Raw genomic sequence first — 17,249 nt, 5'->3', positions numbered from 1 at the left:
CATATCGGTTTATAACAGATGACTCTTTACAGTAAAATATTAAATAAAAGTTATGAATGCCAAGCAGTCTTTTTGAAAAGAAGCCAATTTAAGAAAAACAGTTATAACCCTGTATTTTCAAAATAATATTTGGCAGATTAAAACATGAAAACAAACAAGACTTTTTGATAGACTCTTAAATACATACTACTTACATGACACCTTGTAGAACTTTCTGGGGATCAGGGTCAAATAGCCTGTCAACATAGTGGCGACTGCTAGCTGTTACTTCCTAGAAAGTGGGGGAAAAATTATGACATCTGAAGCCATGCAAATCATAAATTCATAGCATCACCCACAACATCAAACAACTATATAATCTAACTTAAGGAAGATGTATTAAGAGTCCTATAAAACACTATTTGCCTTTTTACTCTATGGGACATGTAAGTGATTTTTTTCTAAGTGTCAAAGTAATTGAAAACCACAGTGTTCAGCTCAAGTTGCTGAACATCAATTAAAAAATTAAAAAAATAAAGTCCACAGGGTACTACAAATTTTTGGAAATGAAATGGCAAAAAAATTTGAGAATCAATATAATTATACTCTCCTTTAAAAGATTTATAGGGAAAAATATTAACTAGATTTTTGTAAATCATTCTGGGAAAGCTTGTAACATATAAAGAGTAGTTTAGAAAAGAAAGAAGACATCCAGTGCTCAGTAAAAACAACTGGACAGTGGGACCTTTTAGTAAGCCTTGCAAGTTTTGTCAAGAAAAAAAAAGTCTGGGCATATGTGCTAAGAAACAAGCTACATTTCTTCATAACTGCTGAATGTCACCTATGTATGTGAAACAGACTTCATTCATAACTGCTGAATGTCACCTATGTATGTGAAACAGCCTGGAATGCTACTTTTGCTTAGAACACACTAAAGGAGAGAAAATCTGGTTTTCAGCCAAAGGAAAGGACCAAGACTTCATGGTAGTCTAAGTGTAAGAGGAAGTCAGAATTATAGAAAGGAGCTTCATGGCTAGGAGGAGGATATGAACAAAAACACATTAATGAAGTTTCATACTTTCTTGGAAAGAAAATGATTTAGAACCAGGGTGGTCTATAGGTCCAACAGAACTGATTAAGGCTGAACTGGGTAAACGTAGAGGGTAAAGGACACTTACCTCCTTTTGTACTAAGAAGTTTACTTTATATGCTATTTCTTACACTATTTTGGCAAGTAGTATTTTTTACACTTAATTTTCAGTACTTAAAATCATAAATTATTATTAGGGAACAATAAATTATTATAGGGAACAAGAAATAACTTTTCAGCTTAGTCCAAACCCAAATCAGTAAAATACTAATTCCCATGACACAGCACCAGCTTTAACTTCTAAGTCACCAATAATAAATCTGAAGAACTGTACAAACTACTTTTTTGACTGCTATCAAAATGTGATGGATATTTTCATACTCTCAACTTCCTACCAACACACCCTCATAAGAAACTAAAATACTCCTTTGCTTTTGATATGAACTCCATCTACAAAGATCAAACAGTCAAAGCAAACAAGTGAAAATGATGAAAATTATTGTGCCCATGGTGGGCACTGTCAAAGCAACTAATGGGACCTGTTTTCCTCAAAATAACACAATCAAAGTGAGACTCTTAATCATCATCTGTCCCATTCTCTTGGTTTACACATAAGGTTTCTTATGATCTTCATTCCCTGTAGCACAACATCTTTTGTCTCCCAATATGGTTAAAAAAAACAAAAAGTGGTTCATTATACTTGGGTTTTAACACATATGCCTTGACATTCTGCATATATACCTAGCATATTTATTTTTTTGTATAGCTATACGGAAAAAAATTTTTTTCAGTGATACTAGGGATTGAATCTAGAGCCTTTACACTGGACTACATCCTCAGCCCGTTTTTTATTTTTAGACATGGTCTAAGTTGCCCATGCTGGGCTCAAACTTGCCATCCACCTGTCTCAGCCTCTCACAATACTGAAATTATAGATGCGCACCACATGCCTGCCTGGGACAATTTTTCTATTGCACTGCTTTCCTCTACAGATCTCAGCCCACTTCTCCTTTCTTTTCTTTTAGAATGCAGTTCGGGAATGTAGAAACTAAAGACAGAAGGCAATCAGTACAGACCTTAAATAGGCTGGACAGAGAAAGCACCTTTCACAATGGTGACATCTGAGTAAAAGCCAAAGATGAAGGAGACATCACGCAGCAGTTTAGGGACACAGCTTCCCAGGCAAAGCAAATAACAAATGCAGAGGCTTTGAAATGGGATCTCTTTCATAATTAAAAAACAGGAGATCATTATAGCTGCAGCAGAATGAGCAAAGAAGAAAGTAAGAGATGAGATCAAAGAACAATATCCAGAGAGTAAAGAATTATGCGATCCAGTATAATAACCATTAGCCTCAAATGGTTTTTTTAACATTTGAAATGTGGCTAGAAATTGAATTTTGTTTAGTTTTTTTAAAAAACTTGAACTTCATGAGCTTTTGGTAATATAGCTACTAGAAAACTTAAAATGACATACATAGCTCTGTATTATTTTTACACTAAACAGCCCTGGTATAGAGCCTTGTAGGTAATTTTAAGGACTCTAATTTTTAAAGCCAGGTGTAGTGACAACCTGTAATCCCAGCACTTTGGTGGCTGAAGCAGGAGTTACTGCTCAGAGTTCAGGTCAGCCTGGACTACACAATGAGTTTAAGGCCAGCCTAAAACACACAGTGAGAGACTGTCTAACGAAAGAGAGAGAGGGAGGGAGGGAGGAAAGGAGGGGGAGAGGCACAGGAAGAGGCACAGGGAGAGGGGGGAAGGAGGGAAAGGAAAGGAAGGAAACAAAAAGAAAAGGACAGGAATTTTTTTTGGTACCAAGAATCAAACACAAAACCTTGCACTTAGCAGACAGACACTGTTCTGCTGAGCTATGTCCCCGGCCCTGGAATTTGATTTTTATAGCATGAGTTGGGAAACAATAAGAGGAATTTGGGGAAAAAAAGAAAAGAATGATACAATTTAATGATTTGACCTATATTTCTAAAGGATAACTCTGGGTTTAATTTTAGGAATACACAAATATGTAGACAAAGATAAGGGGATACACGACAGAAATAGATCAGATTTATTTCGGTTACCAGACATTGTTTTACTTCAGACATGCAGAGATGATTGAGCTCTAAAGACTAGGCTGAACATCATAGAGGTAACAAGACTAATTCAAATTCCAGATAAATACGGAAGTCTGGAATGACTGTCAGATTGGAAATGATGTCAGACAGGATGTAGGGTATCACAAAAAGAGAGAAGCCAGGGTCACACTAATGTTTTTGTCTGAGCACTTAAATATCTGAGTTGCCAGTTAATTAGAGGAAGATTATGGGAGGTGCAGATTTAAGTGGGATATCAAAAATTCAACTTTGGACATGTTAGGACTAAGAATACTAGTAAACATCCCAGTAACAAAGCCAAGCTGGCTGTGGACATGTTAAACCTAGAGTTCAGGAAAAATTTGTGGGCTGGATCTAAGTCAGAAAAGTGTCAGCTTATAAACAGGATTAGTTCACTAACAGAGTGACCCTGGATAGAGTAAGGTCTGACGTATGCTCCTGAGCCAGAGTAGTGGGCAGAAATTCAGGAAGTCAAATGTGGGAGTGCTTCAAGGAGAAAGTGACCAACTATGTCAAATTCTAGTGATTCTAGTATAAGATAATGACTAAGACTTGATCACTGGATTTAGGAACTTAAGGACATCAATGATGTTTACAGTAGTATGGTAGGGTTAACGCTTGGTAGGAGGGAATTAAAGACAGACTGGAAAATAGGAACTAGAGAAAAAATACAGACAATTCTGTCAAGGAATTTCATAGGAAAGGAGAGGTGGAGGGAAAGTACAGTCAAAAGAGATTTCATTTTTTGAGATACAGTAAGTCGGTACCTCTTATACATTGATGGAAATGTCGTAGTAAAGAAGAAAAACTGACACTAAATGAGTAGAAAAATATCCAAAACAATGTTCATGAATAATTGAGGAGGGATAGGATTTAATGATGAAGAAGGAAATGGAAAGTATGAACACTAAAAGAAGTCAACTAAGTGGATATGCTAGTAAGACCTTGTGAAGTTTTCTTTTGATTGCGTCTATGTATTTTCTAAGAGTAAAAGTAAGAGAAGTTGCAGTGGTCTAAAGAATGAAAAGGAAGCCAGGCATGGTGGTGCATGTCTGCAATCCCAGCACTCAGAAAGCTGAGGCAGGAGGATCTTTGCAAGTTTAAGACCAGCCTGGCCTACAAAGTGAGCTCAAGGCCAGCCTGAACTGCATAATGAGACCGTGTCTCAGCAAAAGAAAAGAAAAGAAAAGAAATAACACACTAATGAGGCTGGGGAAATGTACCAATACCTCTAAGGAACACCAAAAATTCTCTTAAAGTTTGTAATTATGAATTAAAATGAGAACAATCAATAGGACTATTTTTCTCCAGTTACATTTAAAGGCACAGATGCAGGTACAAGTAAGAGATCTGGATTTAACCAGAGTTAGAATTTTACTAGGCAAGGATGAAAAAGCTAGAGGGAGAGGTTAAATGAATTTAGAGTATATGCAAGGATGTGATTGATTATAACAATGTATCTAACGAAAAAGTAGTAGAACAGACAGTAGCTAATGCAAGGACTGAAGGACTGCTGGTACTAGAGTCGGAAGAGTGGTTTGACAAGTGTTGGCTAGAATGCTTGACGCTGAGGTTATTAACCTGAGTTATAGTTTAGTCTTGCTGAGTTATAGCTTAGTCTTGGTAAGGTCAAAGTCTAGGAAATGACCATAGGAGCAAGTATCTCAAGGTAAGATAGAGTACACAATTACTGGAGAGGTTTAGAATTTTAGAAAATTACTTACATAGATAATGAAGTTTCTATAAATCATTATTAATGTAGTATTACAAAGTATTACATGAATTAAAAGCTAAAGCCATAAAGAAGGAAATAATCAAGGATCCTATAGACGACTGCAACAAGGTATAATCTAGTGAAATTCATAGGGGGTTTTCAGGAAGCAAAGAACATCTCTATCCTACCTTATCAGAGAGATATGAGGTATAGAAGAGGAAAAGGAGGCATTAGCTGAGAAACCTGGAGAAGAAAGCTTGGAAAAGAATATCTCTGAACAAAAATTCTAGACTTATCATAAACCCTAAAAGATGAAAGCACATGGAAGGCCAGTGAATGGAACAGAGAAAGGCAAGAGATCTGATGGAGTAGACAGCTATGTGGGCACAAGAAATAACCCTGAAGTCCTGGGCGTAGAGTTAAGGTAAAGGAGATAATGAGCTTAATGCTAATGACCAAGTCAGAGAAGGGGAGAGGAAATAGAATGGTGGGGAGTGTATGTGTGTGGGTATGGAGAACAGGGGATTATAGATTATTTGTTCATTCTTATCAACAACAGTGTGATTTACAGTTTGACCTAGCATTTATTCTTTACTGAAGAAATATTAAAAGTACTAGAATTCCTTCTTGTCTCCTGCAGATGGTGAAAAACCAAGGGCTTAGGAGGGTTTTTGATGTTCTGTCCTTTCAAGATGTGACCTGACACTTACTTCAAAACCTTAATGCTCTTTTGAGTTATTTTCTTTAGCATCCAGTAGCTATAAAGGATTTATATACATGGTGATTCCTCCACTCTCTTAACAAAATGAGAATGTGCCAAGTGGTCAGCAGACTTCAGGAAGGGTACAGATTATGCCTATGAAGGACAGAAAGTTAACCAGAGTCAGAACTACACCTGCACCTTTTGGCAAAGGGATTCAAACAACTGAGTCAGCAAGCTCTCTGGCTCTGAACTCATTTCCCATACTCAAAACTACTGTAAAACCATCATTGAGAGAGCCTGAAACAAATTTCTTTTTTTAGGAAAACAAAAACAGCAAAAAGTAAGGAGTTGCATTCCATCTCAGAGAAGTATTATATAGAAACGATTTCACTTTTATTAGGGTTTCTGAAAGGCAGCCTCTAAGATGGCTCCCAACGACCTTTATCTGTTATTCATACCCTTGGGCAGTTCTTTTTCTTGAGAAAGGACTGGGACAGAATGTGGTAGAGGTGATAGGCTGTCATTTCAGAAACTTCAGAGTCCTCCCCACTATGCCTCCCTTTCTCTCTGAACAAAGCTACTGATATAGTTATGTGCTGCCCTGTGGAGAGGCCAGCATAGAATGAAACTAAATGCTGCCAACTGTCATGTGAATCAGAGTGGAATGAGACTGTTCAGGAAGTAGCCTTAAGATGAGTCTGTGGCTCCTGCTAATCCCCTGACTGAAGCTTCAGTCAGAGGCAACACACCTGTATTCCTATCTTACAGCAAGTCAGATAATAGATGTTATTTAAGGAGCTAAGCTTCAGAGCAATTTTTAAATAGCAATAGATAACTAACAGTTTTTTTAAATTATCATCCAAACAAAGATAATGTTTTAAGGGCATCATTAATGACTGTCATAAACCAAGAGTGCTGCAGACAAACTGAACTGTATGATCACCCTATCTTTTATTTACCTCTGGTAGGCAGCATAAAAGAAAAGAGGAAAAACTAATAGAAAGCTCATGAAACTAGTCAGATGTCCCCAAATGGCAAACCAGAACAGGCTCTTATTGCCCCTCTGAATAAACCACCAGTGTGAATTTAAATCATTGCCTTTTTTGGGGGAAACATCTTTAGGAAGTCCTAGATGTGCCAGGAATAGCACTTAACTAAAAAATAAGGAGAAATAGGGGTTCAACTCAAATTTGAGGGTGAAACTATAAGTTTACTCAACAATAAAGAATGGATGTTTAGAAGACTAGTAAGAAAATACCAACTTATTTTGTTAAAGTCTTGTTCTATGTATGTTTTTAAACATATTTTTTATTTCTAACATAGGCATCACATAGAAAGAATAAATGATTTGCATTTGAAGACTTGGGTTTGAATCTTAGTTTTACCAATGAAGAACTGTGGGCAAAAATAAAATCTTAAACCAGACATGGTGGTGCATACCTGTAATCCCAGCTACTCAGGAAGCTAAAGCAGGAGGATCGGGAGTTCCAGACTAGCCTGGGCCACTTTGCGAGGCCTTGTCTCAACATGAGAAGGGCTAGGATGTAGCTCAGTGGTAGTATGCTTGCCTAGAATGTATGAAGCCCTGGGCTCAACTCCCAGTACTGCAAAAGTAAGTAAATAAAAAAATTAACAATTGAGGCTGTTTCTTCAAGTATAAAGTGATGATGTTATCATGTAGGTCAGAGTAGGGTTCCAATAAGATAACATGTGAACTGTGAAAGTATCCTATTAATTTTAAAAGAATTATATTTTTGTACAATTGTTTGATAAGTACACTAATGCCCCCTCAGTTGTTTTTATTAATGGTTAAAACTTATTCAAAGATACCTGTTCTCACTTAATAGCAGCTCACTCTCGAGAACAAGCTAAACAATAAAACAGATGTGGTTAGCGTGCTACAATTTAAAAACATTTTCACACCTAGTTTCTCATTCAACCGATCTTTAGAAATCAAGCCCACATTTCAAGCCCAATAAGGAATTCTGAAACCATACAAAAATCAATGTTTAAGTAGTGATTAACAATAAAAATTAAAATGGCAATTAGCCCACAAACTATTAAAACTACTGATAATGTTTATCACTTACCACTGTCAAATAATATCTTGGTTGAGGCAAAAATGGAAGAAATACAAACACAAAAATAGGATGTTTAACTCTATAAATAAAGATTGAGTTTAAAACCTATTTCAGGCTAAAATTTCGCTAAGAGTCTTTAAAGTGTTGGGAATAAAAAGGCAAGATACAGTCCTTGACTCCCTTGACTGTGCAGAGCACAAAAAAGAAACAGACATCTAAGAAAGCTAAAGATGGAACAAGTGATAATTGTGATCATTTAAGTAAATACAAAAAGTAAAGCACTGCAGATAAAATTAACTGACATAAGTGGTGGGATAGAAGTTAACTAGTAACGGTAAGTTTCATAACCATTAAGTATAAACATAAAAATAACACAAAATAAAAAGTTGATGACAGAATTAACTGATGCTAGTGGCAGGATGCAAGATAACTGGTAAGACCAGGCAGTTAGAATGACTAACCTGAAAGACAAGTATTAACTAAAAAGAAAGGAAAAAGGGTAAGAAGGACTCTGGGTAGAAAGCACAACACACAGGTACAGTACAAAAGAGAGTTAGTTACAAGGCAAGAAGGTATTTTTTGAAAGAAAACACAATTTAGTATTACGATGATATAGAACACATTTGGAAATAACAAAGCAACACTGACACAGCATTCTTTAATTCAGTTAACAAAGATAAAACCACCATACAGGCATTATTAGAGGCATTGAGCAAAGACCAAAAAAGAGTCTACCTCTGCAGAGCTTACATTTTTGCAAAGTGAGATTTTTTTAAAAAGTGGTATATACAATTTTAAAAAGGAATACAGCATAATATAGGGTTTATACACAATGTAAGAAAAATGTTTACCATAAATACACTGTCACAAGTTAGCAGGAATGAGGAGTAAGAAAAGAAAAAGAAGGTACACTAAAAGAAAAACTTCACTCAGAAAACTCCACATAGTTCTAAACAGAGACAATACTATTCCTGAGGATATAGTTTGTAAATGTGTGGAAGTGATTTTGTCTTTCACAACAAATGGTGCTATCAATATCTAATGGGCAAGGCTTCATGTGCTGGGACAAGAAGCCCACAATCCACAACTTTTCATTATCCAATCATGTACAGGCTTTAACAAAACAAACAAATATATATATATATATATATATATATATATATATATATATGTTTTATATATATATAAAATTTACTTGGGCCAAGGATCTAATTCCATTCAACATATAAACACAAAATGAGTTTTGTATCATTTTAATGTACAATTTTCCAAGAATGCAGCTCCTGTATGAAGAAAAAGCTATACTTCATCTTGTTAGGAACTTTATTTAGCCATTTCAGAAAGTCACCTAAAAAAACTATTATTTTATTGTATTTAAGCATTACAAAATGCTTTTATTAGTCTGCAGTATGGCTGTCACATTCATAGCCAAACTATGCACATTTGCAAATATATCACTATTTTTTTTATTTTCTGCTATACTACCTGAGTACACATTAAATAATATCATAAATTAGTTTTCTTTCTTTCTTATCATAGCATATTATGCCAACATTTAAAATGTTACATGTGAGAAGAGTTAATTTACATGTGAATTTCACTTCAGGATAGTCAAGGCATGGCAAAATATCTATTATAAGCAGACAGTTTGAATCTGAGAGGGCTTGGAATTGCTCAACAAAATGGCTCTTAATGAGCCAGTCTAATGGGAGCCCCAGGATCCATTTCCTACCCAAAACCCTCCCTTTTGCACTATGGTAACTTTCTAAAGTACCAAACAAAGGCATCACTCAGATCAGTCACAAATTTTCAATTATTCATCTTAAAGTCTGGGGACACTTACTGTGTTTGCACGTCTTCCTAGAGAGATTTAGAACTGCCACAATTCAGAATATCAGAAACCAATACTATGAATACAGCATTTCATTAAACTTAACAAGAAAAAGGACACTACTATCAACAAAGACAAACATTATTCTGGCAGGCAGCTACTGTGCCTTTTCTTTGTATCCAAAATTCCTACTTGTCTCTAAAAGGAGTAAAAACAGGAAGAAAAAAAAAAGTACTACTTAAAACCTGAGATTTTGGTGGGAGTTTTTTTATTTATTTTGGTTTTTGTTTGCTCTCTTCATTCTGGTAAACTTCTGGCCCCATTAGCACGCAACCAGATCTCTCATACTACTTTCACAACTATTTGTACCCTCACAAGTTTTTCTCACAGGATCAACACTGTGGTAGTTTCTAGGTTTACACAGCATCTTCACTCTCTAAAGCCAAGATTAATCAAAGTCATGCTTTTCTGTAGCCTCAAGTAACTATAGAAAATTTCTAAAGTATCACTTCACAGTCCAGCTGGGTTTTACTGGTGCAGTATATAACACTTAAGGTAACTAGGAGTCCCAGAATGCAATGTGCTTTAATTTCACGAACAGCATCATAAAAATGCTAAACCTGTAATTTCATTTTATCTATTATAACAGAGGGGACCATAACCTGTCAATAAAGACTGAAATCCAGACTGCATACATTAGGAGAATTTATTAGAAATAAGTCAATGTTCATAAAATTTAAAATTCTAAAACATAAGGCAATGCACGTTTTTATTTTTAAAAAGCAGGAATTTGTAGATCTGACTTTGACAAACAAAACATGACAATGAGCAAGTATCTCCAGTCAACTGTTCTTATTAAAAAATGGCAAAGATAAACTAAGATTATCTGAAGGGCCTGGTGCCATGGCTGTCATCCCAGCACTTGAAACTCAGTCTGGGAAATTTAGCAAGACTTTATCTACAAAAAAAAAAAAAAAAAAAAAAAAAAAGTGGCGTGGGGGGGGGGTTTACAGATACAACTTAGTGAGAGGATTCTGAATTCAATCACCAGTCCCATATAAATAAACAAATAAATAAATCTGAAGGTTTTTTCTAGGAAAAGAATCTATAATTTTATAGTCAAACAACGAGAAAATTTTCTTTCATAGTAGAAAAGCCAGAGCACAATGAGATTAAAAGTAATATGAAAGGAGGCCTTTACTTTTACTGCAACGAATTTCTAAAGAGATAATATATTCTGATAGCCCTTGTGCACTATTAACAATCGCTACCAACATGGTTTGGGGGTCATAAGCACCAGAAACAATGTAGCACTCATTCTTTTCAAGTACTATGATTGTGTTTTTTTAAAGTATGGTACAAATTATAAACAGCTATGTACATCTAGATGATCTTTAAAGTTTCTTCTATTAAAAATTCTATTTACTTATTCTTCAATGTGGAGGAGAACATCTGAACTAAAGAGCAAAAAGAAATATCTCCAAATACAATGAGTGAGCAAAGGACCAGTGGTACAAAATATCATAATCTGGAAGTCCAAAGGAGAACTATTTCTGGAGAGCACGTATGGAGTACAAGGTGGTGGGGAGTTTTACAAAGACTGAGATATTCTTTGGGTTGGTGAGGTGCATTCAAATGCCTTCAAAGACAAAATGGCTTAGGAAAACCACTAAGATTCATGTAAATGCCTATTTTCAGTCCTGACATAACAAAATAAGGTCACTTAGAAAAAGGTGTGATACTGTCCTGAACTACAATAATACTTTTATGGTATTATCAATATTGCAATTATGTATTAACCTAAGAGACCTGTGACCTATTTTTTATGGTAACCTCAAAAGCAACATTGTCTAGCCAGGCCAGCTAACTCCCAATAAAAAGTGTCTTTCTTGTTGCAGATTTAAGAAGCAAGTAATACCTCTGCCTTTGGAGCTATCCATGGTGCTTGACACTGACTTGGCCATCTTTTCCAATAGTTGGTGCATTGGCTTTTCTATTATACAAACCCCAGGCTCTACCTGATCTATGACCCACACTGTGGCCTGTGACAATCACAGCAATATTATGGGCCACTTCTGATCTCTGTCTTTTCTACTTGGCCTGTCCCCAGAACCACAAAAGGTTTATTATTTCATACCTAGGACCTCCAGCTAACCTATGGTAGCTCCCCACCCTACGTCCATTATGCCATCTGCTTATACAAAGCTCTTTCTGTGGATACAATACACTTTATGAAACATCACTGGCATTCTCTGGAAAAAAAAAAAACCTGAAGTTCTTCAGAACCAAGACCCACACATGACAGTCTATGTAAGTTTTAAAACTTTACTGTTATAATCTTTGCCATTCCAAAATGCTTTAAAATGACCTGCAGTTTTGCTGTTGTTTTGGTAACTGACACTGGGACAAGTAAAATTAATTCAGGGCTAATGTGTGGTACCAGGTATTTTTAATATAAAGGATAACCCTGTCTCATTACTCCCCTTCCTTTCCCAGTATTTATATTATGAATATATCAGAGAATACATGTATTTATATTTTATGGAATGAGGCCAAACTTTTTCTTCATCAAAATGACCGGGATTGGGGGTAGGGGATGATCCTACAAAACTGCTCTCAAATGAAATACATTCACGGCCCATCTAAATAGTACCAAGGCTCACAGCACCACAATTGAGTGAAGGCAACATCCACAAGATAGAACTTTGTTTTGTCAAGTAATACATGTACTTTTATCCAGAAGTAAACATGGTAGATGAAACCACAAAGCAAGTTACAAATCAGAAATCAAAAAGATGTAACTCAGAATCATGGAAATTCCTAGCCCATGGCACTTAATACTTAATGAGAATACAGGTAACAGGAAGGCTAGCTATCCAGGTAAAACGCGAAGATGCTACACTAATGTGTTTCTGATTCTTCACAGATTGATTTCTGAGCATTTGTGTCTGAATTCAGGTAGCAATCTTTCAAGACATGTAAGATGTCCTGAAGCATACTATGAGCATCCCCTTCACACAGTGCCATAAAAGATTAAGAGGTTCTTATTTACTAAGGCCACCTTCTGACAAATATGTGCTTAACTGGTGCTTTGCAACTAAAGGAAAACTAGAAAATGTTTTTCTAATTATTGTCAGTTGCCCACATAAGAGAGTAAATCAATATGCAATCACAGACAAGGCCAACAAAATGCTTACAACTGCAAAGAACAGAACAAAATCAAAGACTATCTGGACTTAGAATAACCCAAATAGTTTCAATAGCAGCTTGCTTAAAAAGGTACAATGGTACTGGGAAAAGAAGGTAAAGAAAGCATTAAGATCAACAAGTGTGTGAGCTGCCTATACTAGTCTACAATACGATTCAAAAGCATTTTACTACTTAGGCTTTCTCAAACCATCATAGTGACCAGTGTAAAGTACAATTTTCTTCTTAATTATCTTTCATGCATGATATTGTTTATTGTGTTAAGTCTAACGTACTCATTTTTTAAAAATACAGGCCCAAGGATTCTTCACCAAGCCCAAGTCTATGGACTTTTTCCTTTTCTCAAAGTTTTAGGTTTTACTATAAAAGCAGTAATTTGGTTTGAGTTATCTTTTGTATAAGGAATGAATTCTAGATCAAAAAATTTTTAGGGGAGTGGAGTAATATGAACTGAAACCAGGAACTTGCTCTAAAACTGAATTATACCTCAAACTCCAAGGTTTATTTTTAAGGGGATGAGATCTGGAGGAAATACTTGCAAACACTTATTTGATGAAACTCATATCTGAAACACACAAAGAACTTTCAGAGTTTAACAAATAAAAAAGTAAACAGTTCAGTTAGAAAACAGGCAAAAAGACATGAAAACACATTTCACCAGAGAATGTATGTATAGTAAACATGTAATTAAAAGATTTTCAACATTACAAATTAGAGAAATAAACATAAATTAAAATCACAATGAGATATCACTATATATTAGAACAGCTAAACTAAAAATTAAGATCAATATTAAATGCTGGCAAGGATGAAGCAAAATTGGACCTCTCATACATTACTGGTAAGAGTATTAGCTGGAAAAGTTTGTTAGCTTCCTTTAAAACCAAACACACATTTGCCATCTGACCCAGGAACTGCAACTCCTAAGCATTTATCTCAGACATATCAAATCATGCCTACACTATAGACTGTTTGCAGGAGGTGATAATAGCCCAAACTGGAAACAAACTAGCACATCCATACCATGGGATATTACTTACCAAGAACAAGGAAAAAACTATCGATATATGTAACAACTTGGATGGATCTCAGAAACATTATTCTGACTGGCAAGATCCAATCTCAAAAAGTCACACACTATATGATTTCATTTATTACATTACAGAAAATGACAAAATTATAAAGGTGAAGAACAGATTAGTAGTTTCCAGGGATTATGGACAGAGCTAGGGGTTGGGGAGTCAGGTCACTGTGATTATAAAGAGAGAGCACGAAAGAGATCCTTGCAGTGAAGAAGGAGTTAGATCCATATCCTGACAGCACTAGTGGTTACAGGAATATATACTTGTGATAAAATGATACAAAAATATGTACATGGTTGCATCAATTTCTTGTTTCTGATACTGTACTATAATTATATATGAAACAACCAATGAGGAAACCTAAGTAAAGTACACAAGGGACCTCCCTATACTACTTTTTAACTTTCTAAGGAAAAATAAAAGTACTTTTTTTTTTTTTTGTCTTTTTCATTTTTATCAGTACCGGGGATCGAACTCATGACCGCCTGCTTGCAAGGCAGGTGCTTATGTCACTGAGCTAAATCCCCAGCATAAAAGTATTTTAAAATTCAAGCAACATTAAACAATCCAAAAGTTGGTAAAACACGGGGGAAATTTCTAAATATGTTGAAAAGGGTGAGGTTGTAATGCTACATGCAAACCAAAGAGGAACAAAGATGGTCATGATGCTATCTAAAACAGAGATCTGAACAATTTGTACAACTCCCAAAACAGTTTGGCCTGTGGGGTTTAGCTCAGCAGCACAAGCGCCTGCCAAAACAGACAGTTTGATCAAGTGTTTACTGAGTACCCAGTATATGCAAGATACTGTGTTACAAGTAATAAGGGGGCTAAAAGCAAGAAAGGTCAAGTACCTATCGCTGAATTAATTTATTCTCTAAGAAGACAAGGTAAAATAATTATGGAAGGGCTTGGGGCCTATGCATAAGCAGTTCCCTTTGCCTAGAACATTCTGACATTTTTTTGTCCTGTTAGTTCTTACACATCCTTAAACTTTCAGTTCAATATCACTTCTTCAGGGAAACTCTAGCTCTTCTCATTTTAGTTTTATTATGTGTCTGAACGGCAGTCTGCATTTTTTTTCATTCATAATATTAATCAATCATAAACACTTATGTGATTATTTGATACCTATTTTCCTCATTACGCTGAAATCTCCAAAAGGATATAAACAAGCTTATGTAGTTCACCACTGTATTCTCAAACCAAATGACAGTTCAAAATATATTACATAAATAAACCCATGTAAGGCTATAATTCTCATTTACAAAAAAGCAGACAGTAAACTAGAGTTTGGAAGAACTCAATTATGAATTTGGAACAGAGAGAAGTCAGTTTAAATGGGAAAGAAGATTCATGTAGATCCTCTATATTCATGTAGAGAATAAAGCATCTTAACTCTGAAGCTAAAAATGAACTTTAGCCCTTCAATAGGAATCCACTGAAGTATTGAAAGACAAGAACGGCTCTTCATGTGTTCTTTAGAAAAATTAATGTGGAAGTAGATTTGAACTGAGAAAGACACTAGAGGCAATGAAAATAATTAAAAGCAGATATGGTGGCACACACCTGTAGTTCCACTTATAGTACTCAAGAGGCTAAAGAAGGAGAATCACTTGAGGAACACAGTGAAAGTTCACCTCAAAATAAATAAACAAAAAGATGCTGTTGATAATTCAGGCACAAAAACAGTAAGATCCAGAATAAGAGCGGCTATAGGACTAAAAAGATGTAAGAAATATAAGAATAAAGAATGGTAATAAAGAGCTTAACAACTGATTAGATATGGAAGCATAAAAAGTGGAAGAGTCAAAGATGATTCAGGAGGTACAAGACAGTACAACAGTATTGTTAACAGAAACTGGGAAGTCATGACTATATCCTCTTTGGAAAAGATACTTTTTTTGGAAATAATAGGTGATAGTCACACTATTTAATATATAAGACTGGACGTAGAGGAAAATTCAAGACAGGAAATGTAGATATGTGAATTGAACAGTTAGTGTTATGAAAGTAAATAAGGTTTTAAGAGAGAAGGTATAACGGGTCTTAGATGGGATTATTTAAAATAATTCGGTTTCCCACTTACATTTGTAAAACTCTACAGCATATATATAGTACCCAGTGATCTGGTGAAACAAACTCTGAGATCAGAATTGTATAAAGAATTATGTTCCTGAACTAAGATAACATTGTAATTCAGACTATGAGTTCCTTGACAGCATTTCTGATATCATCTTTGCACTGCCTAAACTACATAAAATAGGACTTCGTATGAGTCTGGTGCACAATAAGTCCCTTTTTAAAGAAATCAACCATTCAATATAATTTCTGATTAATATAAAAAGTGGTGTTCTACGTAGTAGCTGGAAAGGTACAAGGTTCACTTCAGACGAGTAAAACTTTGTGAGTTCAGACAGTTTAAATCATTTGTCAAATCCCTGATTTCCCAAGGCTCAAGACTGAAGAATTCACCAGCTAGACTTTGCAACGTGAAAACAAACAAACAAACAAACAAACAAAAAAAGGACCCAGTAAGAGTAGGACCAAAACATATTTTTAAGTAGCAGTAGAAACACTCTTCGAATGGTTTTTACTTGATTATTATTTTTTCATTAGGTAATTCAGGCTGGTCTTGAACTCACGGTGAGCCTCCTGCCTTAGCCTTCCCAGTGGGCGTACACAGGTATGCGCCACCACGCCTGGCTTCACTGTTTCCTTAATAAGAAAAAAAATTGCTAGGGAAGTGAAACAGATGAAAAATTTCAATCTTATATATCCTAGGCAAGTGAATAATGTACAAAAAGTAAAGAAGCTTCAGATGAGCTGAAGTCTAAGTGACATAACTGAAAGAGAGCTGTGAACAGTCGAGACACATACAAATGCAACTGGCCTGATCTCACACAGCCCTTATCAGTATTACAGTCAAGATGGTATAACAGGATAATCTGCTTCAATACTTGGGTGAATGGTATTTCTCTAGCTACGTTTAGAAAATAAGAAAAAGGACGGCTAAAATGGACCAGGGGACTGGTCCTTATTCATGACCTCTCCAAATTATTACTTTACTATCCACTAAGTCTTTTCAAGGCTGCAGTCGGCCACATGGCTCTAACCTTGAATCAAGCAACATTCTACATGTTTTCTGAAAGCTGAGAACATTTGTAGAAGTCAGGGAAAAGAAATCGGTTACGGTTTCATGACTCGAAGAACTTGAATGTTATCTGTAATTCAACATCTCTCTCGGAAAGACTGGCTTCCACATATCTAAAAGATGGTAAATTAGTCGTTGCCTGATTATTTCCAACTACCAAACGAACCATTTGGTAAACTGATTATTCTCTGTGCTGGACAGTTAAAAGTCGTAAAACCCTTCGAAGTTACTTCTCAGTAACTTTCATTGCTGATTCTATTTCTTCAAGGGAAACACAATAATACAAACGTCGTCG

The 17,249-nt window shown here is 35.5% G+C and overlaps 1 protein-coding gene across 6 annotated transcripts in view; it reads right to left on the bottom strand.

The window, feature by feature from the left end:
• The window catches only part of Armc8 (armadillo repeat containing 8), a 90,434-nt gene that overhangs the window by 72,077 nt on the left and 1,108 nt on the right, over window positions 1–17,249 (bottom strand). For 3 of the 6 annotated variants that reach the window (XM_063249055.1, XM_003476511.5, XM_063249058.1), the window contains exon 2: window positions 195–271. The exons of 1 other annotated variant lie outside the window; for it this stretch is intronic. In XM_063249055.1, coding sequence (XP_063105125.1) covers window positions 195–271 — 77 coding nt within the window. Of the gene's footprint in view, window positions 1–194; window positions 272–2,145; window positions 2,171–7,039; window positions 7,192–17,249 lie in introns of those variants that run through there. 2 more of the 6 variants (XM_063249056.1, XM_063249057.1) reach the window with 2 other exon arrangements.

Source organism: Cavia porcellus, unplaced genomic scaffold (assembly GCF_034190915.1).
Source record: "Cavia porcellus strain 051 isolate PalLab524CR breed Dunkin Hartley unplaced genomic scaffold, mCavPor4.1 scaffold_5, whole genome shotgun sequence".
NCBI lineage: Eukaryota > Metazoa > Chordata > Mammalia > Rodentia > Caviidae > Cavia > Cavia porcellus.
The sequence above is the reverse complement of the archived record's forward strand: the minus strand, read 5'-3'. Positions and strand labels throughout refer to the sequence as shown.